The sequence below is a fragment of the Procambarus clarkii genome, chromosome 1 (assembly GCF_040958095.1).
Source record: "Procambarus clarkii isolate CNS0578487 chromosome 1, FALCON_Pclarkii_2.0, whole genome shotgun sequence".
Lineage (NCBI taxonomy): Eukaryota > Metazoa > Arthropoda > Malacostraca > Decapoda > Cambaridae > Procambarus > Procambarus clarkii.
Window position 1 is genome coordinate 22867189 of NC_091150.1, and position 24207 is coordinate 22891395.

Consider the following 24207-nt stretch of genomic DNA (forward strand, 5'->3'; position numbering starts at 1 on the left):
CAGGCTCATACAATCATAAGTGGAGATGCAGCAGAACTTCTTGCGAGCTTTGAGTGTGTGCTGCAGTTATTATGCAAGTTCATCCAGGTGCAGTTCATGGATCCTCCTTAGTGAGAACTTGTTAAATGTGTCTGGCTGGTAAGGATACACACATGATGGGGATGGGCCATTGTCATGTAGGAAACTGATCAAAACCTGTAGTGTTTGCATCACATTTATGACAGCCTAACCACCAGGCGTCAATATAGATGCAAGTCACAAACCCTTTTTTATTTCTTGCCAAGATAATGTTTCATGTAGGATATTTGTTAGCCATACTTTACTAGTTGTTGCTATTATTTATTCATTCCTTGTTCCTGGTATGAAAGCAACAAATGTTAAGAGTTCCAGGAACTGGCCTAAAGGCTTCATGTTGTCTGTGTAGCAACTAGCAACTTCTCATTCTCCATTATTTCTTGTTCACACACGCATGCACATACGCGCGCGCGCACACAAAGTTCATTCAGAACTTTGTATACCACATATGTCAGGCCAATCCTGGAGTATATAGCCCCAGCATGGAGTCCATATCTAGTCAAGGATAAGACTAAACTGGAAAAGGTTCAAAGGTTTGCCACCAGATTAGTATCCGAGCTGAGAGGTATGAGCTACGAGGAGAGACTACGGGAATTAAACCTCACTTCGCTGGAAGACAGAAGAGTCTGAAGGGAATTGATAGGGTAGATAAAGACAGGCTATTTAACACAAGGGGACACAGGTGGAAACTGAGTGCCCAAATGAGCCACAGAGATGTTAGAAAGAACTTTTTTAGTGTCTGAGTGGTTGACAAATGGAATGCATTAGGAAGTGATGTAGTGGAGGTTCACTCCATACACAGTTTCAAGTGTAGATATGATAAGAGCCCAATAGGCTCAGGAATCTGTACACCTGTTGATTGACGGTTGAGAGGCGGGACCAAAGAGCCAGAGCTCAAATCTTGCAAACACAACTAGGTCAGTACACAGAACAGCATTCAGGAACCTGTGTAAGGAATCATTCAGAATCTTGTACACCACATATGTAAGACCAATCCTGGAGTATGCGGCCCCAGCATGGAGCCTGTACCTTGTCAAGCACAAGACGAAGCTGGAAAAAGTCCAAAGGCATGCCACTAGACTAGTCCCAGAACTAAGAGGCATGAGTTACGAGGAAAGGCTGCGGGAAATGCGCCTTACGACCCTGAAGGACAGAAGAGTAAGGGGAGACATGATCACAACCTACAAAATCCTCAGGGGGATCGACCGGGTAAACAAGGATAAACTCTTCAGCACGGGAGGTACACGAACAAGGGGACAGAGGTGGAAACTGAGTACCCACATGAGCCACAGGGACATTAGAAGGAACTTTTTCAGTGTCAGAGTAGTTAACGGATGGAATGCATTAGGCAGTGATGTGGTGGAGGCTGACTCCATACACAGTTTCAAATGTAGATATGATAGAGCCCAGTAGGCTCAGGAACCTGTACACCAGTTGATTGACAGTTGAGAGGCGGGACCAAAGAGCCAAAGCTCAACCCCCGCAAGCACAAATAGGTGAGTACACACACAAAAAATAGCAGTAGTTAGAAAAAGTTGATTGACAGTTGAAAGGCGGGCCGAAAGAGCAGAGCTCAACCCCCGCAAGCACAACTAGGTGAATACACACAACATAGTTCCAATCTACAAAAGTGGAAGCAGGGAAGACCCCCTCAATTATAGACCTGTATCATTGACAAAGTGTAATAGTCAAAATATTGGAAAAAATAATAAAAACTAAATGGGTAGAACACCCGGAGAGAAATAATATAATATCAGACAGACAGTATGGTTTTCGATCATTTAGATCCTGTGTATCAAATTTAATCAGTTTCTATGATAGAGCCACAGAGATGTTACAGGAAAGATATGGTTGGGTTGACTGCATCTATCTGGACCTAAAAAAAACTTTAGACAGAGTTCCACATAAATGTTGTTCTGGAAACTGGAAAATATTGGAGGAGTGACAGATAAGCTTCTAACATGGATGAAAAATTTTCTGACTGATAGAAAAATGAGGGCAGTAATCAGAGGCAATGTATCGGACTGGAGAAATGTCACAAGTGGAGTACCACAGGGTTCAGTTCTTGCACCAGTGATGTTTATTGTCTACATAAATGATCTACCAGTTGGTATACAGAATTATATTAATATGTTTGCTGATGATGCTAAGATAATAGGAAGGATAAGAAACTTAATTTAAATGATTGTCATGCCCTTTAAGATGACCTGAACAAAATAAGTATATGGAGCACCACTTGGCAAATGGAATTTAATGTTAATAAATGTCATGTTGTGGAATTGGAGAACATAGACCCCACACAACCTATATATTATGTGAGAAATCTTTAAAGAATTCTGATAAAGAAAGAGATCTAGGGGTGGTTCTAGATAGAAAACTATCACCTGAGGACCACATAAAGAATATTGTGCGAGGAGCCTATGCCACGCTTTGTAACTTCAGAATTGCTTTTAAATACATGGATGGCGATATACTAAAGAAATTGTTCATGACTTTTGTTAGGCCAAAGCTAGAATATGCAGCTGTTGTGTGGTGCCCATATCTTAGGAAGCACATCAACAAACTGGAAAAGGTGCAAAGACATGCTACTAAGTGGCTCCCAGAACTGAAGGGCAAGAGCTACGAGGAGAGGTTAGAAGCATTAAATATGCCAAAACTAGAAGACAGAAGAAAAAGAGGTGATATGATCACTACGTACAAAATAGTAGCTTTATCATTTCATAAGAAAAAAATTAGAGAAAATATATTAATTCATGAAAACTTTGCTTATTAGGCAAATCGGGCCTTGCATAGTAGGCTGAGAAGTGCGTTCTGGCTACTAGGTACGACATATATATATATATATATATATATATATATATATATATATGTCGTACCTAGTAGTACCTAGTATATATATATATATATATATATATATATATATATATATATATATATATATATATATATATATATATATATATATATATATATATATATATATATATATATTAAATATGCCATATATATATATATATATATATATATATATATATGGTGTCAAGTTGGGAGTCGTGGGAAGAGGTGTAAGCATTAGATAATAACCTCCTTGTTACATAATCACTCACCAAGGCTGCCAACCTATGTTACATAATCACTCACCAAGGCTGCCAACCTATGTTACATAATCACTCACCAAGGCTGCCAACCTATGTTACATAATCACTCACCAAGGCTGCCAACCTATGTTACATAATCACTCACCAAGGCTGCCAACCTATGTTACATAATCACTCACCAAGGCTGCCAACCTATGTTACATAATCACTCACCAAGGCTACCAACCTATGTTACATAATCACTCACCAAGGCTGCCAACCTATGCCCTGAGTAGATATTAACATTTGAATTGTTGTTTATAAAAGTAGATTCTCTTGCTTTTGTTTTGTATCCACAGTGTTGGGGATAAATAATACAAGAATTATCCCATATCATTTTGTCATTGGTCTCACATGTTTATATAAAGGTGAGCTTTCTTGGCCATATCTAGCAAACCTCTTGTGTTTGGTAATACAGTACTGGCTTTCAGATCCCTGCCTGTTAGGCCATAATAAAATTTATTACACTCATTACAAAGAATCTTGTAGAAACAAATCCACAAGGACCGTGATGAGGGTTCGAACCATCGTCTGAGATGATCCCAGAAACGCCTTAGTCGATTACGCCACGACATGGAAAAGAATTGCAACTGGGAGTGCTATAGCCTTCACACGGACCCTGCAGCCTCTCTGAGACACAAACCAGGGTTTTACACAATTTCCCCATGCACCCGAGCTCTGTCAACAAGCTGTTCTACCTCTTCGCCTTTACAGTACTTCAATACATGCAGATATCACAATAGAGTGATACATCAAACGGTACCAATTAATTATCATTTGATGTATCACGCTATTGTGATTTCTGTGTGTGTGAATTTTATAGACTCCAGCGCCCTCAGCTTTCTCTATTTTAAGACAGACCTCTACTAATTCGGTACTGACTTTATTTGGGTGACTGAAAATTAATTTTGTTGTTGCCATTTATCATAAACAAAATACCATTTTGTTTTACCCAAATTTATCATATATAAATAAATTACAAACCACAAAAGCATGGGGAAATAATATTTCATTCACTAGGACTATCAGAGACCTTAACACAACCTAGAAGTATGAACCCCATCATCTACAGCTCCCTGGGGGAGACATGCCCATGTCAGTTCTACTAACTTTAATATATAATTAATTATACAGTATTTACTGAAGTCTATAAGGTACAAGTGTCAATATGCATATATGCACTAGAGCCCTGATTCACATATTACCAATAGAAGGTGTTTCAAATTAACTAATCTACAATTAATTATATGCAGTAATGCCCATCATCTATTAACAAACAACCATAGAAAAGATATCTACTTTCTATGAGCCCTTTGTCTCTTGTATATCTTTGGTAAATATTTATAGCTAGTGTACATTGAAATGTCCATTAGAAGACAGGTGTAGGATACTGAATGTCCTGAAGGAAGGGAAGTAATAACTAGTTGTGCAGTACCACTAACACTACTGACGGCTAGTGCTGACAAGATGTCTAGTCATTTGTGATACTGTTCACCTCAACTGGAGTCCCCCAAGGGTCATGCCTGAGCCCGGTCCTCTTCAACACCAACCAGAGTACAGGGACACCATCATCGTCCAATTTACTGACGACGTAACACACATAATAACATCTAACTCAAGCATCTAAACAGTCAAACACGTGAATGTCACCCATAAGGGGAACGTAGAACTAACCAGGACTTCTAACTGGGAAAGAAAATGAAGGATCAATACTAACCCAGACAAAATCCAAATAAGCACTGTCGGCTGTATGGCCTACACAACCGAAGATGACGGGGGAGATAAGGATTCAGGGGTGAACCCATAGCCATCTCAAACTCCAATACAGTGCTGGGATACAACTTCAACAGGTTACTTAACTCCACCCAGTATATCTCCCAGAAGACAGCGATTGCCCGGGGTTACCTGTCGAGACTATTCCGCTTCAGGGCTTATGTCCCCCTGAGGTATGTTTCCTTTCACTTAATGCTTCTGTTCACCTAGCACTAAGTAGGTACTCTAGGGTTAGGCAACTATTGTGGGTTGCATTTTGGGGAAGGTAAGTAGTTGGCCCAGGAGTCCTCAATCATGGTAACAGGCTCCCTGTCCCCAATATTGGGAGACCAAGCCATATAATAGATAATAGTTTCATGCTAATGAAGACATCCACAGAAATCCAGTATCCACTATTGATACTGGTAATGGCTCCAAAGGGCTCCACTTATGGGCTATTCATACCCGTGCCACCTTTTGGGTGGCTTAATCTTTATCAATCAATCAACCTGCTAATGAATGGCAATGAGAGCGCTGAGAGGATGGCCAACGTGTGCTCCTCAGAGCATTCCCTCCCAAAGTTTATATCCATCCAAGTATTCATCTCTGGTTATTTATGTTACACTAGTGGGAGAGTCTGTACTCTCCCACTGAATCTCCCATTTGCCCATTGTCCACACTCACATGGGCACCCGTCAGAATCCTGCATCTGAGTATCAGGGGTATGGGTGGGGGAGGTTTTCCTGAGGCTGCATGTTGGATGGTATCCATAGAGCACAGTGTGTACTGTCTCTCGCGCTGGGGCTTGAGACTTCCTTCCCCGTGAGTGAGATATATAATTTGATTGAGAAGGCCTAAACTCCCAGCTACATTCTGCTATAGGCAAACAGAGGATACAGGTGACAAGAAACATACTCAGATGCCTCATCTTATCTGGAAATTAAATTAAAAAACCTTAGAGGTGTGAACCGACTGCACTTAACCGCTGTCAAAGCTTAAACCCAGAATAACATCAACCGAGTTTGGCAGGGACCACATGCCTGTAAGGTCAAATTATAAAAGATAAAATGCGCAGTCCTCTTTCTCTTTTCCATTGTTGCTGGATTTAAGTGTAAATTATACTAGTAATGAAGTAAGAGAAGATCATGGGAAAAAAACATCAACATAACCTCCTCTCCCCTTATGCAATACACCAAAGATCCACATTATCTTATCCTCTGCCTCCCTGCACCTTGTTGTCTGTAGAGGGCAGTGCGGGAGAGGTTGGTGTGGTGGGAGAGAGTGAGGGTCAGCCTTTAGAGGGCAAAGGGCAGCCCTCAGAGGGTGATGGAGCAGTGCGGGTAGAGATCCAGGCAATTGTGACCCTTCCTGCCGGCCCTCATGGCCTCTAAGTTGCGAGAGAGCGGCGCCTCGTGCAGCAAGAAGGAGACGGCAAACCCGCTGATGTACGTAACGAAGGAGTCGAGGATCCCTCTGCTGACTGCCTGCTGGTTACTCTCGCACAACAGCCGCTCCCCACAGTCAGGACTCTCATCCCTGTGGAGGACACAACCACCTAGAGTGTATTCTTACCTTTTAGTGACAGTTTAGAAGTACTCAAGTTTATTGGGGGTGTCAGGCACTCCCTAAAAAATGATTAACATCTTTCTAGAAGGGACTGTTGAGAGTGCCAGAGTCACCTAATTCACTGGTAAGATCCTCCAAAATCTTAATCATTTTTTATTCCGATTTTGGAGGATCCAAAATCCAAGGATCCAAATCCAAAGATTGTAAGATCCTCCAAAATCTGAATCATTTTTTATTCCGATTTTGGAGGATCTAAAATCCAAGGATCCAAATCCAAAGATTGTAAGATCCTCCAAAATCTGAATCATTTTTTATTCCGATTTTGGAGGATCTAAAATTCAAGGATCTAAATCCAAAGATTCAAAATCTGATCTTATCCTCCAGCATTATACTTTTAAGTGTTGTTTATTTAACATTTTATATGATATGTATAGTAATATTGGCAAGTGTTTGGTGGTGGTTGTGGAGGGGCTGGCTGGGTACTCGTCTACCTGTCTGGTGAGAGGACTCACAGTGAGTGAGGTCTGGTGAGAGGACTCACAGTGAGTGAGGTCTGGTGAGAGGACTCACAGTGAGTGAGATCTGGTGAGAGGACTCACAGTGAGTGAGGTCTGGTGAGAGGACTCACAGTGAGTGAGGTCTGGTGAGAGGACTCACAGTGAGTGAGGTCTGGTGAGAGGACTCACAGTGAGTGAGGTCTGGTGAGAGGACTCACAGTGAGTGAGGTCTGGTGAGAGGACTCACAGTGAGTGAGGTCTGGTGAGAGGACTCACAGTGAGTGAGGTCTGGTGAGAGGACTCACAGTGAGTGAGGTCTGGTGAGAGGACTCAGTGAGTGAGGTCTGGTGAGAGGACTCACAGTGAGTGAGGTCTGGTGAGAGGACTCACAGTGAGTGAGGTCTGGGGACAGGACTCACAGTGAGTGAGGTCTGGTGAGAGGACTCACAGTGAGTGAGATCTGGGGACAGGACTGCAGTATTTCTGGACTGGTGACAGGAATGTATTGTGTGGTAAGAGAACTGGCAGTGAATATAAACATTGTTGTCAGGTGTGGGTGTGTGACTAGAGATATAGTACCTGTGTACCACAGTCAGAGGTACTCCACACAATGCAGCACATGTGTAGTACACAGACGCACACATTTCAGCAAGACTTTACACCTGATCCCCTCATATAACACTCGCTCGAAGAACTACACATAAGATTAACAATAATGGAAAGATAGTTTTACTAGCAAACCTGTAGAGATAAATGGTGATCATATTCAAGACTATCTCGGCCAGGTTGTTGAAGTTGTCTCCGAAGAGTCCAAAGCCAGGCAGGATGGCCACTCTGGCTTGGGCCGCTCCGTCCTCCGCCCCCAGCGTCGTCATGCTATTGGAGTGGCCCCCGTATATGGCGTCGGCCAGCAAGTCGAATACAATCACTCCGAAGGCCAGAAAGCCGATTGACATGATCGACTGATTACTGTATGTTAACCTGAGGATTGTAGAAGTGGTGTGGCATTAGGCAAGCATTGTTATTGAACTTAAAATATAGGTAACTAGTGTAAAATAAAATAACTGGTTAACTGGTGAATGGATGTTGTTGCAGCCTCGGGCGATCACCACTTCTGCAGACACGTCACACTTTCCTGGGTCAGGATTCTCAAAGCAATTATGTGTTCACTTACGAGTTCTCTACCTCTTATCTTGGTCGTGGTGGTTTTCAATATTTACTCGACAGCTTACGAGCTCCGAAGCGTTACGAGACCATTGAAAACAACGGTAATCTTGGGCTGAGGACAACCTCGTAGCATTTTGCAGTTCGTAGGCTATTTAAAAATGTAAGCTTCGTCACCATTATTGAAATAAGACTCATAAATCTCATAACTGGACACAAGTGCTTTGTAAACTCTGGCACTGAAGTTTAAACAGGTCTTGGTTACTTGTGGGTCATTCTACCTATCTCCACCCACTTTAAAATACCATATTGTCTTGATGAGGAGGGATGAGTACTTCATCCACCATGAGGAAACTTACATATATATACTCCAGGCTATTTGCATTTAGACCTGAGGAAAATTGCTTTACAAGCTTTCTAAACAGTTTCCATCTCAGGAACCATTGCTGAATACATGTAAAGAATTCAACAAAATTGGACACCAGGAACACTCCAAAAATGGATTTAAAAGAGGAGGAGGATTGGCCGTTTCCTACAAGATATAAAAAATCTAATTTACGCATTATAAAAGGAAATATGATGTCTTTCCTTGACAGCTAAAATAGTGCAAATAAAATACTGTTTTGACAATAAACATGACCATTATGTAATGATAATGTCACAGAACTTTCTAGAATAATATATAATCAAGAAAACAATTATTTAAATTCCTGTTTCAAGTTTGTTCATTACAGGAGTAATACCTGTTCACAGACATACAGGAGTAATACCTGGTCACATACAGGAGTAATACCTGTTCACAGACATACAGGAGTAATACCTGGTCACAGACATACAGAAGTAATACCTGGTCACAGACATACAGAAGTAATACCTGGTCAGAGACATACAGGAGTAATACCTGGTCACAGACATACAGGAGTAATACCTGGTCACAGACATACAGGAGTAATACCTGGTCACAGACATACAGGAGTAATACCTGGTCACAGACATACAGGAGTAATACCTGGTCACAGACATACAGCAGTAATACCTGGTCACAGACATACAGCAGTAATACCTGGTCACAGACATACAGAAGTAATACCTGGTCACAGACATACAGGAGTAATACCTGGTCACAGACATACAGAAGTAATACCTGGTCACAGACAGACATACAGGAGTAATACCTGGTCACAGACATACAGGAGTAATACCTGGTCACAGACAGACATACAGGAGTAATACCTGGTCACAGACATACAGGAGTAATACCTGGTCACAGACAGACATACAGGAGTAATACCTGGTCACAGACATACAGAAGTAATACCTGGTCACAGACAAACATACAGGAGTAATACCTGGTCACATACATACAGGAGTAATACCAGGTCACAGACATACAGGAGTAATACCTGGTCACAGACAGACATACAGGAGTAATACCTGGTCACATACATACAGAAGTAATACCTGGTCACAGACATACAGAAGTAATACCTGGTCACAGACAGACATACAGGAGTAATACCTGGTCACAGACATACAGGAGTAATACCTGGTCACAGACATACAGGAGTAATACCTGGTCACAGACAGACATACAGGAGTAATACCTGGTCACAGACATACAGGAGTAATACCTGGTCACAGACATACAGGAGTAATACCTGGTCACAGACATACAGCAGTAATACCTGGTCACAGACAGACATACAGGAGTAATACCTGGTCACAGACATACAGAAGTAATACCTGGTCACAGACATACAGGAGTAATACCTGGTCACAGACATACAGCAGTAATACCTGGTCACAGACATACAGCAGTAATACCTGGTCACAGACATACAGGAGTAATACCTGGTCACAGACATACAGGAGTAATACCTGGTCACAGACATACAGAAGTAATACCTGGTCACAGACATACAGGAGTAATACCTGGTCACAGACATACAGCAGTAATACCTGGTCACAGACATACAGAAGTAATACCTGGTCACAGACAAACATACAGGAGTAATACCTGGTCACAGACAGACATACAGGAGTAATACCTGGTCACAGACATACAGGAGTAATACCTGGTCACAGACATACAGGAGTAATACCTGGTCACAGACAGACATACAGGAGTAATACCTGGTCACAGACATACAGGAGTAATACCTGGTCACAGACAAACATACAGGAGTAATACCTGGTCACAGACAAACATACAGGAGTAATACCTGGTCACAGACATACAGGAGTAATACCTGGTCACAGACATACAGGAGTAATACCTGGTCACAGACAGACATACAGGAGTAATACCTGGTCACAGACATACAGGAGTAATACCTGGTCACAGACAGACATACAGGAGTAATACCTGGTCACAGACATACAGAAGTAATACCTGGTCACAGACAAACATACAGGAGTAATACCTGGTCACAGACATACAGGAGTAATACCTGGTCACAGACATACAGCAGTAATACCTGGTCACAGACATACAGAAGTAATACCTGGTCACAGACAAACATACAGGAGTAATACCTGGTCACAGACATACAGGAGTAATACCTGGTCACAGACATACAGAAGTAATACCTGGTCACAGACATACAGGAGTAATACCTGGTCACAGACAGACATACAGGAGTAATACCTGGTCACAGACATACATAAATTAATCTTTCATCATTGTCATTACTGTACCAGTATTTACATACCAACCCAACTCATCTATATTGATTCTCTCTTCAATAGACTAACATTCTAGGAACAGTTTGTTTACGGCAGGATTTTGGATTTTTACATTAAGTTTGAAACTGTTCCCAAGTTCCGATTTTCTTGGGTAAGTTACTTGGCAATGGTTTCCGAGCTGGAGACAGTTTAGAAACCCAGTGAAGCCATTTGGCCCACGTTCAAGAAATACTTGGTGTAGATTGCCCTTCATTACTCTAGGTCCATTTTTCCTTGATAACAGAGGGCTCCAGCCTCTAGGGTTGATCTCCAGGATTCCGTGGGGACTGCACAGACCACTGCTACAAGCTACGATGGCTACAAGCTACGATGACAGATGAATAATTTAGAACCATAATAATAATAAATTATTTTATTGGTACAGCAAAACATAAATTATCAATCGATAACCTTCCTTTTCTTTGATGAACTACTGCCCATGTAGACCCAACAACCACTGATGTAGACCCAACAACCACTGACACACTACTGCCCATGTAGACCCAACAACCACTGATGTAGACCCAACAACCACTGATGTAGACCCAACAACCACTGATGTAGACCCAACAACCACTGACACACTACTGCCCATGTAGACCCAACAACCACTGATGTAGACCCAACAACCACTGATGTAGACCCAACAACCACTGATGTAGACCCAACAACCACTGACACACTACTGCCCATGTAGACCCAACAACCACTGACACACTACTGCCCATGTAGACCCAACAACCACTGATGTAGACCCGACAACCACTGACACACTACTGCCCATGTAGACCCAACAACCACTGATGTAGACCCGACAACCACTGACAACCACTGACACACTACTGCCCATGTAGACCCAACAACCACTGATGTAGACCCAACAACCACTGACACACTACTGCCCATGTAGACCCAACAACCACTGATGTAGACCCAACAACCACTGATGTAGACCCAACAACCACTGATGTAGACCCAACAACCACTGATGTAGACCCAACAACCACTGACACACTACTGCCCATGTAGACCCAACAACCACTGACACACTACTGCCCATGTAGACCCAACAACCACTGATGTAGACCCGACAACCACTGACACACTACTGCCCATGTAGACCCAACAACCACTGATGTAGACCCGACAACCACTGACACACTACTGCCCATGTAGACCCAACAACCACTGATGTAGACCCAACAACCACTGACACACTACTGCCCATGTAGACCCAACAACCACTGATGTAGACCCAACAACCACTTGACACACTACTGCCCATGTAGACCCAACAACCACTGATGTAGACCCGACAACCACTGACACACTACTGCCCATGTAGACCCAACAACCACTGATGTAGACCCGACAACCACTGACACACTACTGCCCATATAGACCCAACAACCACTGATGTAGACCCGACAACCACTGACACACTACTGCCCATGTAGACCCAACAACCACTGACACACTACTGCCCATGTAGACCCAACAACCACTGACACACTACTGCCCATGTAGACCCAACAACCACTGACACACTACTGCCCATGTAGACCCAACAACCACTGACACACTACTGCCCATGTAGACCCAACAACCACTGACACACTACTGCCCATGTAGACCCAACAACCACTGACACACTACTGCCCATGTAGACCCAACAACCACTGACACACTACTGCCCATGTAGACCCAACAACCACTGACACACTACTGCCCATGTAGACCCAACAACCACTGATGTAGACCCAACAACCACTGATGTAGACCCAACAACCACTGACACACTACTGCCCATGTAGACCCCACAACCACTCAGCAATGTCAGCAACATGCTCAGTACACAACACAAGAGTTGTGGAAAGGGAAACAAAAGGTCGACCAATAATAATGACGCTTTCGATAAACGAGAAGAAACTTAATACTGTATAATTATTATGTATATATTAAAGAGGATTTAGGGAGAGGAATACAGCAACATTACAGCTACTGGGAGAGTCTAGGGTGAAGTAGCAGCTAGAGGGAGAGTCTAGTGTGAGGTAGCAGCTAGAGGGAGAGTCTAGTGTGAGGTAGCAGCTAGAGGAAGAGTCTAGTGTGAGGTAGCAGCTAGAGGGAGAGTCTAGGGTGAGGTAGCTGCTAGAGGGAGAGTCTAGGGTGAGGTAGCAGCTATAGAGGGAGAGTCTAGGGTGAGGTAGCTGCTAGAGGGAGAGTCTAGGGTGAGGTAGCTGCTAGAGGAAGAGTCTAGTGTGAGGTAGCAGCTAGAGGGAGAGTCTAGGGTGAGGTAGCAGCTAGAGGGAGAGTCTAGGGTGAGGTAGCAGCTAGAGGGAGAGTCTAGGGTGAGGTAGCAGCTAGAGGAAGAGTCTAGGGTGAGGTGGCAGCTAGAGGAAGAGTCTAGGGTGAGGTAACAGCTAGAGGAAGAGTCTAGGGTGAGGTAACAGCTAGAGGAAGAGTCTAGGGTGAGGTAACAGCTAGAGGAAGAGTCTAGGGTGAGGTAACAGCTAGAGGAAGAGTCTAGGGCGAGGTGGCAGCTACAGTCTTTAGAGAAATGTGGAACAGGGTAACACTCACTGCCTGGCCTCCTGCAGGAGCCGCTGGAGGAGTGTGTGGTTGATGGCACTGATCTTGTCTCCGGGCGACCTGAGCTCCAGCACCCTCTTGGTCGCCCCTGCCGCCCCTGCCGCCCACGGTGTCCTGCAAGAAGAAGTATTATTGCAAGCGTGTCATACTGCCTGCACCTCTTGACACAGACAGTAAGATAAATATATGTAGTAGACATAATAGAGGAAAAATAAATTGGTTAGACAGGCGGGGTCCAAGAGCTAATAGCCCGATTCTGCAGATACAGATAGTTAATATAGACTCCCATTTATGGCCGTATCCATCTCCCATCTGAAGTGTGTTCGCCTGAATTTTCCTGAAGTCCAACATCTCTAGTGGCTTCGAGGGGAACAGGAAGCACTGAATGCCACCATCTCTAGGGTCCTCGACGGGTGATGGAAAGCCGGCGGCTTGCCAAACGTCGAATTAGTCCCCAGGATTTAAAAAAAATTAAATTCTGGTGGTTGAATGGGTTCATGATTGTTGGTCGACAGCAGCTTAAAAATAAGTCTTAGTAACACTAGTAAATTAGTGACACTACTGATGTGGTACCACTAACACTGCTGGGGGTACCACTAACACTGCTGGTACCATCAACACTGCCAGTGGTATCAAATCCTTCTACTCACCTAAAAATAGGAGAAAACATGCACATTCCGCGAGGGGCCACTCACCACACTTGTGAGAGGTGATGATCCGGCATACTCTCTCTTATTCTCGTCTCTGGTCGTCCCGAAAGCTGCGACAGTTTAGCCTGAGTTAACAAAATACTTTAGTCACCCCATACGTTAATTTGCGCGTTTTCTATATTGCACGTCATCCCATTCTCTAAGAAAGACAATACCTATGACTACTGTGGATGGAATATACTAAATATGGGCTGCTGTATCCCACAAAAAGCAACATTTTGTATTATTGGAATTCTAAACAGGCCAAAAAAAGCTCTTATCTCTAATTTTATATATTGTTTTTATCTCTTAGCAGTGTAATGCAGCAATTAGAGAAGTATGTAATAGTTACACTGAGGTCGTTACCTGGAGGAGTGTAGGAGGAAGTGTGTTGTCCCTACGCCCGCTCACCACCACACACGCCCACGCCACCACACACGCCCACGCCACCACACTCACACGCATCTCTACGGAACAATGAAGGGTAAATTACATAATCTGTAATACTGAAGGCTTCAACTACATCATAATTACTACTAGTTTATATTGTGTAAATTCCCTGAGGGCTACCATCTCTCTATTGACCTTAACTGGGACTGGACGCCCTGAGGGCCACCATCTCTCTAGTGACCTTAACTGGGACTGGACGCCCTGAGGGCCACCATCTCTCTAGTGACCTTAACTGGGACCGGACGCCCTGAGGGCCACCATCTCTCTAGTGACCTTAACTGGGACTGGACGCCCTGAGGGGCACCATCTCTCTAGTGACCTTAACAGGGACAGAGTAGAAGGGATGACACCTTAGCGGGAACCTTTTGCTTTGGAAAAAGTCCTTGCTATGCCGTACCCTCTTTATGGCACGTCGTTCTTTGAAAAATTCCTCGGTGCGGTCTTAAAGAATTCTTATGGGAAAAATTCGTCGCTGCGATTGAAAAAAGTCCTCGTTACGGTGTTAAGGAATTTTTATGGAGAAAAACCCTCGTTGCAGTCTTAAGGAATTCTTATGAAGAAAAATACTAAACACTTAAGTCACTGTAAGAAACTCTTACATAAATACTAATTTCAGAACATTTCACAAACGCACATTCAACTATTTTACCAACTTGTCTTATCCTAGTCTATTCTTATTACCATTTCCCTGTTAGTTCTGCTTTCACTCTAATATTCTTGGAGGAATTGTTATGGAGAAAATTCGTCACTAAGCTGTAGCCGTGTAAGAGTAAATTTATAGTAAGAGGTTGTCCATTTTTAGAGGATAAGTTAATTAGGAGTATGTTAAGTAATTAGTAATGTCAAATGTTAGTTCTTAGACCCGGCTCTTAACGTTTATAGGTATAGTATAGTATAGTAGTAGTAGTAGTAGGCATCCATCAGTCTCAGGAGACTATGGAGTTGCGCTCTGGTTGTCGGTCTGGAGTGGCCTCACCAGGGCGCAAAGCCAGGGTAGGTTACACGCAGAAATCACAATGGCGTGATGCATCAAATGAACAAATCCACAGGGGCCGTGGATTTGACGAGGTTCGAATCCTCGTCACTGCCCTTGTGGATTTGTTCAGGGTAGGTTGATATGGAGAAGCTGTCATCCCGCTCTCCACGGCACTGAAAGTCTCCAGTGGAAAGGCAAACGCCAATACGATTGGATTCAGCGCCGTCGCAGGAACTGTCAGAACGATGTTGAGGGTAACAACAAACTTCCCCTAGAGGTTCCAGCTCCGGAGTTGACCTCGAAGTTGGTAAAAGAAGGCACAATGACTCCAAGCCCGGAGACCGTCGAGGTCGGGGCCGGAGAAGAACCACCCCAGCAAGGGTAAGAACGACCCCAGCCGCCTGAAGCAGAGCCTGGGTCGCATGAGCCCCATGCAGGAGGTGGACTTCCGGGCCCCGCACCTACGGGCACCTGCGGCGGTGAGACAGTAAAACAAAATAAGGTAAGTGACACGCTCCAGCTCCTGTCCTCCGCCTTACTCCTCTCTCGAAAACTTCGTTAATAACAGTTCATTTTCCCAGATTTAAAACCACCGTTTTCCAGACGTAGTAAAATGAATCAAATGCAGTTGCCGAGCTCTAGCTCTTTTCCTTAGTTCAATGTTCACCAAAACATAAGTTATTTCAGAACAAGTGAGTTAGCTCTTGTCTGTCGCATATATCAAAGAAAACATGTTTCTCAGATCAAAGTACATACTTATCATTGTAGGTAAACACGAGTCATGACCTCTCAATATGCATAAGGAGAGAAGAAAGAGGGGATATAATCACAAAATACAAGATACTGAGGGGAAGAGACAAGATGAACAAGGAAAGCCGTGTTAGACTGAGAGGAAGTGTAACGAGTGGACACAAGTGGAAGCTGGAAACACATATAAATAAATAAATATAAATATGTTTATTCAGGTAAGGTACATACATACAAGTGATGTTACATTAATGGATTGATATATAGATAGAGCTAGTACATACAATGCCTAAAGCCACTATTACGCAATGCGTTTCGGGCAAGAAAAACATTAATATCTAGAACTTAATACTAATTGAGCATAAAGAATAAAAAGTGTTGAGAACAAATACAAATAAAGATAAAAAAAAGGGGGAACATGACTGAAAAAGCAGCACAAATACAATAGGTTGACAAACAGTGTTGATTAAAAAAAGAAAATAACAGACATGGGTTGACAATAGAGGAGTGAGGTAGGTTACAGGGAATTTATTAGGTATAGCTTCGTTTTTAACTTAAACTGGTTGAGAGAGGTACAGTCTTTAACATGGTTGGGAAGGTCATTCCACATTCTGGGCCCCTTGATTTGCAGAGCATTTCTAGTTTGATTAAGACGTACTCTAGGAATATCAAAACTGTATTTATTTCTGGTGTGGTGCTCATGGGTTCTGTTACAACCTTCTATGAAGCTTTTGAGATCAGGATTGGCATTATAGTTTAGCGTTTTATATATGTATAATACACATGAGAGAATGTGCAGTGACTTAATGTCTAACATATTCAGAGATTTGAGTAGGGGTACCGAGTGATGTCTGGGGCCAGAGTTGGATATTGTTCTAATAGCAGCTTTGTGTTGGGTAATTAGAGGACGTAAGTGATTTTGGGTAGTAGAACCCCAAGCACAAATACCATAGTTGAGATATGGATAGATAAGGGAGTAATAGAGAGTCACCAGGGCAGGGCGTGGTACATAATATCTGATCTTAGAAAGAATGCCCACAGTTTTTGAAACTTTTTTTGATATATTTAGAATGTGTCCCTGGAAATTCAGCTTGTGGTCAATGAGAACGCCAAGGAATTTGCCATCTAATTTGTTACAAATTTGGGTATTGTTTATTTTGAGATTTATTTGACTAGAGGATTTATTGCCAAACAGAATATAGAAAGTTTTGTCAATGTTAAGGGTGAGTTTGACATGAGTCAAACAAATGTGAGGAGATACCTATGCCCTGCATTTACTTACAATAAGTCACTATGTAACAAATTGAGGACGAATCGTAGATTTTTATAGATAATTCAAGAACAAATGTTCAAGAAATGGTTAAGTATTTAATTGAAAATGATATACTACCAGGAATCTTAATCAAATATCGCAAGTTTGCTTATGTGATGGGTGTGGAGTGAATGACAGCCAAATTAAAACTATATGTAACTGGCTCAATACAAATTTAAAATGTTTAGCCTATAGATAGACCCCAGTTCACTAACTGGGGTCCATTACTGAACAAATTAATTGTATGTGACTGTAACCATTTCTATTACCACTCACAGGTTAGGGACGAGGTACACAATAAATTTAAAAAAATATTTATTAAATAAGTGCAACTATATTAAACTGTATCTTACCTTTGAATACTTCAGGGTTGTTAATAGATGAAGGAGGAGCCACCTTCTCGCGACGGTTGCTGGAGCCTGACTGAGCTCTCAAGCTCCGCCCAGCCGGGGAAGGAAGGCAATGGCCGTTCTTTGTTTTCCCAGTATAAACAACGAGTATTGAGCAGCTGTAAGCCACGCTCTTGCATTTAACTACTGAACGCTATAAGAACGTAACATCGCTCCTATTAACTTATAATAATGTTAAGTGTGCCATATAAAAGCTACTCGGGGGTTTTAAATTGAATGGCAAGTAAAGAGAATTTGATTTGTTGTCAATACTGGGGAGACTAAGCGCCTCGTGTGAGTTTCCCGCTACTTCCTGGCGGTTGTATCAGCCGTTAACATAACCGCCGCCACCCACACAAGTCAACATCACATAACTGCAGTTCGGATTGCTTTATAACACGTACTGATTAGCACTATACGGCGATGCTCTGCAAGTTGCACTATAGCAAGAGAACCCGGCAAGCAACTCTTATCAGAGTTTTCTGTACTTGATGTTATACTTTATAAATACTGCAACGGTGTCTGGCTATATTTAAAGACCAATGGCAGTATATTTGGAATCTTTGTTGCTTCTGTTTTAATGTATTCAGCTTATTGTATTCATCAATTATGCTATATATTCTGATATCAGAACGATATATTCTGTGGGCGGAAGTGAACCCAATACCCATCCTGTGGGCGGTAGTGGACCCCATACCCATCCTGTGGGCGGTAGTGGACCCCATACCATGTCTTGTGGGCGGTAGTGGATCCCATACCCATCCTGTGGGCGGTAGTGGACCCCATACCATGTCTTGTGGGCGGTAGTGGACCCCATACCCATCCTGTGGGCGGTAGTGGACCCCATACCCATCCTGTGGGCGGTAGTGGACCCCATACCCATCTTGTGGGCGGTAGTGGACCCCATACCCATCCTGTGGGCGGTAGTGGACCCCATACCCATCCTGTGGGTGGTAGTGGACCCCATACCCATCCTGTGGGCGGTTGTGGACCCCTTACCCATCCTGTGGGCGGTAGTGGACCCCATACCCATCCTGTGGGCGGTAGTGGACCCCATACCCATCCTGTGGGCGGTAGTGGACCCCATACCCATCCTGTGGGCGGTAGTGGACCCCATATCCATCCTGTGAGCGGTAGTGGACCCCATACCCATCCTGTGGGCGGTAGTGGACCCCATATCCATCCTGTGGACGGTAGTGGACCCCATACCCATCCTGTGGGCGGTAGTGGACCCCATACCCATCCTGTGGGCGGTAGTGGACTCCATATCCATCCTGTGGACGGTAGTGGACCCCATACCCATCCTGTGGGCGGTAGTGGACCCCATACCCATCCTGTGGGCGGTAGTGGACCCCATACCCATCCTGTGGGCGGTAGTGGACCCCTTACCCATCCTGTGGGCGGTAGTGGACCCCATACCCATCCTGTGGGCGGTAGTGGACCCCATACCCATCCTGTGGGCGGTAGTGGACCCCATACCCATCCTGTGGGCGGTAGTGGACCCCATATCCATCCTGTGAGCGGTAGTGGACCCCATACCCATCCTGTGGGCGGTAGTGGACCCCATATCCATCCTGTGGACGGTAGTGGACCCCATACCCATCCTGTGGGCGGTAGTGGACCCCATACCCATCCTGTGGGCGGTAGTGGACTCCATATCCATCCTGTGGACGGTAGTGGACCCCATACCCATCCTGTGGGCGGTAGTGGACCCCATACCCATCCTGTGGGCGGTGGTGGACCCCATACCCATCCTGTGGGCGGTGGTGGACCCCCATACCCATCCTGTGGGCGGTGGTGGACCCCATACCCATCCTGTGGACGGTGGTGGACCCCATACCCATCCTGTGGGCGGTGGTGGACCCCCATACCCATCCTGTGAGCGGTGGTGGACCCCCATACCCATCCTGTGAGCGGTGGTGGACCCCATACCCATCCTGTGGACGGTGGTGGACCCCATACCCATCCTGTGGACGGTGGTGGACCCCATACCCATCCTGTGGGCGGTGGTGGACCCCTTACCCATCCTGTGGGCGGTGGTGGACCCCATACCCATCCTGTGGGCGGTGGTGGACCCCATACCCATCCTGTGGGTGATGGTGGACCCCCATACCCATCCTGTGGACGGTGGTGGACCCCCATACCCATCCTGTGGGCGGTGGTGGACCCCATACCCATCCTGTGGGCGGTGGTGGACCCCATACCCATCCTGTGGGCGGTGGTGGACCCCATACCCATCCTGTGGGTGATGGTGGACCCCCATACCCATCCTGTGGACGGTGGTGGACCCCCATACCCATCCTGTGGGCGGTGGTGGACCCCATACCCATCCTGTAGACGGTGGTGGACCCCATACCCATCCTGTGGGCGGTGGTGGACCCCATACCCATCCTGTAGACGGTGGTGGACCCCATACCCATCCTGTGGGCGGTGGTGGACCCCATACCCATCCTGTAGACGGTGGTGGACCCCATACCCATCCTGTGGGCGGTGGTGGACCCCATACCCATCCTGTGGGCGGTGGTGGACCCCATACCCATCCTGTGGGTGATGGTGGACCCCCATACCCATCCTGTGGACGGTGGTGGACCCCCATACCCATCCTGTGGGCGGTGGTGGACCCCATACCCATCCTGTAGACGGTGGTGGACCCCATACCCATCCTGTGGGCGGTGGTGGACCCCATACCCATCCTGTAGACGGTGGTGGACCCCATACCCATCCTGTGGGCGGTGGTGGACCCCATACCCATCCTGTGGGCGGTGGTGGACCCCATACCCATCCTGTGGGCGGTGGTGGACCCCATACCCATCCTGTGGGCGGTGGTGGACCCCATACCCATCCTGCGAGCAGCATTCAAGAGTCCTGGAGTAACTACCCGAAGAGCAAGAAGGAAAGAAAAGGTTGATTGTTTCACACTGTAACTATGAGGAGGCCTGGTCGACGACCGGGCCGCGGGGACGCTAAGCCCCGGAAGCACCTCAAGGTAAGGTATGCCCTGAGTAATAATGAACAGAAGAAAAATTATTCGTATGCTTTCTATGGCCATTAAGTTATGAATAAAATAATAAATATGAATATTATAAAATATTCAAAAATATTATTTTTTAAAATATTATATTTTAAAATTTATTATAAAATACCCTATGAATAAAATTTCTTCCCACTAAAATTCTCTCCTATGAATAAGTATATCTAAAAATTTCAAACATTCAGCAATTTCAGTTTCAAAATTAAATTGTATAGAGGTGACTTGATCATTGGGTTTAGCTAAAAATTCGTCTGAGTTTACATTTGTAGACTATATACACAAAATATTATCAATATATCAAAACCATGGAATTATTCCAGGTAGAACCTGGAATAATATTAAGAGAAGGGGTAATTTTTTTAGCAAATTTCTTTTCCAAAAATTTCATGTAAAAGTTTGAAATCAATGGAGAATAATGAATACCCATTGTCATTGTCATTCCAAAAATCTGTAAATAATACTCATTAATTTAATAAAAGTGAATTTACATTTTTTTATACACAGCTTAACGAGATTGATAATAATATCAGCAGAGGTAATAAATATATATATATATATATATATATATATATATATATATATATATATATATATATATATATATATATATATATATATATATATATATATATATATAAGTACCACCTCTAGCTGGAAGAAGGGGGACCCATAGCCTCGGAGGAAACCACGCATAACGCATTAGAGGGAGGCATATATATATATATATATATATATATATATATATATATATATATATATATATATATATATATATATATATATATATATATATATATATATATATATATATATATTGGTAGCAGACTTTCCTGTAGACATATATTATTAAATATGACCGAAAAAGTAAGATTAATAATTCTAACGCGAATTTTCTCAATCTTTCGTACATTTCTTTTCACTGTTGGAGGTAAATCAAAAATCAATTCTCCAAAATACATTTTTATTTCTAGTCTGACGCGACACGAGCGCGTTTCGTAAAACTTATTACATTTTCAAAGACTTTAGTTTACAAATACACAACTGAATAGAACTTACGCATCTCCGATTTTATATCTACATTTGAGAGAGGTGGATGGGGTGAGGTGGCATTAATAGGGTATTAATTTCATCAACACAACACAGATCACGAAACAATGGGTATTGAATGGAAGTGATTGTAGAAAGCCTATTGGTCCATATTTCTTGATGCTTCTATATTGGAGTGGAGTCTTGAGGTGGGTAGAATATAGTTGTGCATTAATTGGCTGTTGATTGCTGGTGTTGACTTCTTGATGTGTAGTGCCTCGCAAACGTCAAGCCGCCTGCTATCGCTGTATCTATCGATGATTTCTGTGTTGTTTACTAGGATTTCTCTGGCGATGGTTTGGTTGTGGGAAGAGATTATATGTTCCTTAATGGAGCCCTGTTGCTTATGCATCGTTAAACGCCTAGAAAGAAATGTTGTTGTCTTGCCTATATACTGTTTTTTTTTGGAGCTTACAGTCCCCAAGAGGGCATTTGAAGGCATAGACGACGTTAGTCTCTTTTAAAGCGTTCTGTTTTGTGTCTGGAGAGTTTCTCATGAGTAGGCTGGCCGTTTTTCTGGTTTTATAGTAAATCGTGTTAGAATTATTAATCTTACTTTTTCGGTCATATATATATATATATATATATATATATATATATATATATATATATATATATATATATATATATATATATATATATATATATATATATATATATATATATATATATATATATATATATATATATATATATATATATATATATATATATATGTCGTACCTAGTAGCCAGAACACACCTCTCAGCCTACTATGCAAGGCCCAATTTGCCTAATAAGCCAAGTTTTCCTAAATTATTATATTTTCTCTAATTTTTTTCTTATGAAATGATAAAGCTACCCATTTCGTTATCTTTGAGGTCATTTTTTTTTATTGGAGTTAAAATTAACGTAGATATATGACCGAACCTAACCAACCCTACCTAACCTAACCTGACCTATCTTTATAGGTTAGGTTAGGTTAGGTAGCCGGAAATGTTAGGTTAGGTTAGGTTAGGTAGGTTAGGTAGTCGAAAAACAATTAATTCATGAAAACTTGGCTTATTAGGCAAATCGGGCCTTGCATAGTAGGCTGAGAAGTGCGTTCTGGCTACTAGGTACGACATATATATATATATATATATATATATATATATATATATATATATATATAACGCACACAAACCACACATAACGCATTAGAGGGAATGTTTAGGTCCCTCCAATACAGTTTCTGTGTGCTTTTCTTCTACCACCTCCTTCCTTTGGATTTTTTTTTTTTTGCTTTATTATATATTCAAAGGTTACAAGATATACATTGGTTGATACGAAGAGCGCTTAGAGGTTATGGATCTCTTGAAGCTCCTCCTGTTCCCGGCCAGAACCGAGGATGCAGCAGGCGTTTCCCCTCTGGATCGCCACACTGAGGCGCTGAAACAAAAAACTGGTAGCTCTTGGGTCTCTGGTGACGTCAATGAGCTTGGAACCCAATTCCTTGAGAAATCCCAAGGCACTCTTGCCCCCAGGGGCCATGCGTCTCAGACGCTATGGGAACAAAGGTGTATTGACCTTCCAGTCGCCTGTACAAAATCCAGTGATTTTGCTGTTTCCCTGTGGTTGGCCGCCCCACCTGCTTGATCAGCTCCGAAGTGTACATTGGTGCCAGCCAGGGTGGATACACATGTGTAGTCCCACACCAACTGTTTGCCCCTCTTCAGGCGTATATGGTGATGCCATCAGGGCGAAGTGCGGGGAAATCCGGGTTTTGGACCCCTAGGATGCGAGGTTCTCTCTCCGCTGGGCACCCAGCTGAGACGAGGCTTCTCTTGATGATGTCATTGACCTCGTTGTGTCTTGCATGCCAGCCCTTTGTGCTTCCGCAATGCAACCCATGCAGTCCGTATTGGTCTGCTTCCACCCCTGTTGCAAATACACTTGTATTCAGTGTGAATTGGGGCACCAAGGCGGAGGGCTACTGCTACACGAAGGGATTCTGGATCTAGGCGCGTGCCCATTGCTGACATGGGTACTGCCAGGAGGAAGT

At 43.5% G+C, this 24207-nt stretch overlaps 1 protein-coding gene across 1 annotated transcript; it reads right to left on the bottom strand.

Moving 5' to 3' along the window:
* Nucleotides 1–3535: 3535 nt before the first annotated feature.
* LOC123753514 (uncharacterized) lies at nucleotides 3536–18942 on the bottom strand. Its single transcript, XM_045735581.2, has 6 exons — nucleotides 18032–18942; nucleotides 14560–14660; nucleotides 14200–14279; nucleotides 13496–13618; nucleotides 7769–8008; nucleotides 3536–6500 (listed from the first exon to the last, which is right to left on the bottom strand). The coding sequence occupies exons 2-6, from the start codon at nucleotides 14656–14658 to the stop codon at nucleotides 6281–6283; spliced, it is 762 nt and encodes a 253-aa protein (XP_045591537.1). The 5' UTR covers nucleotides 14659–14660; nucleotides 18032–18942; the 3' UTR covers nucleotides 3536–6280.
* Between the last annotated feature and the right edge of the window lie 5265 nt (nucleotides 18943–24207).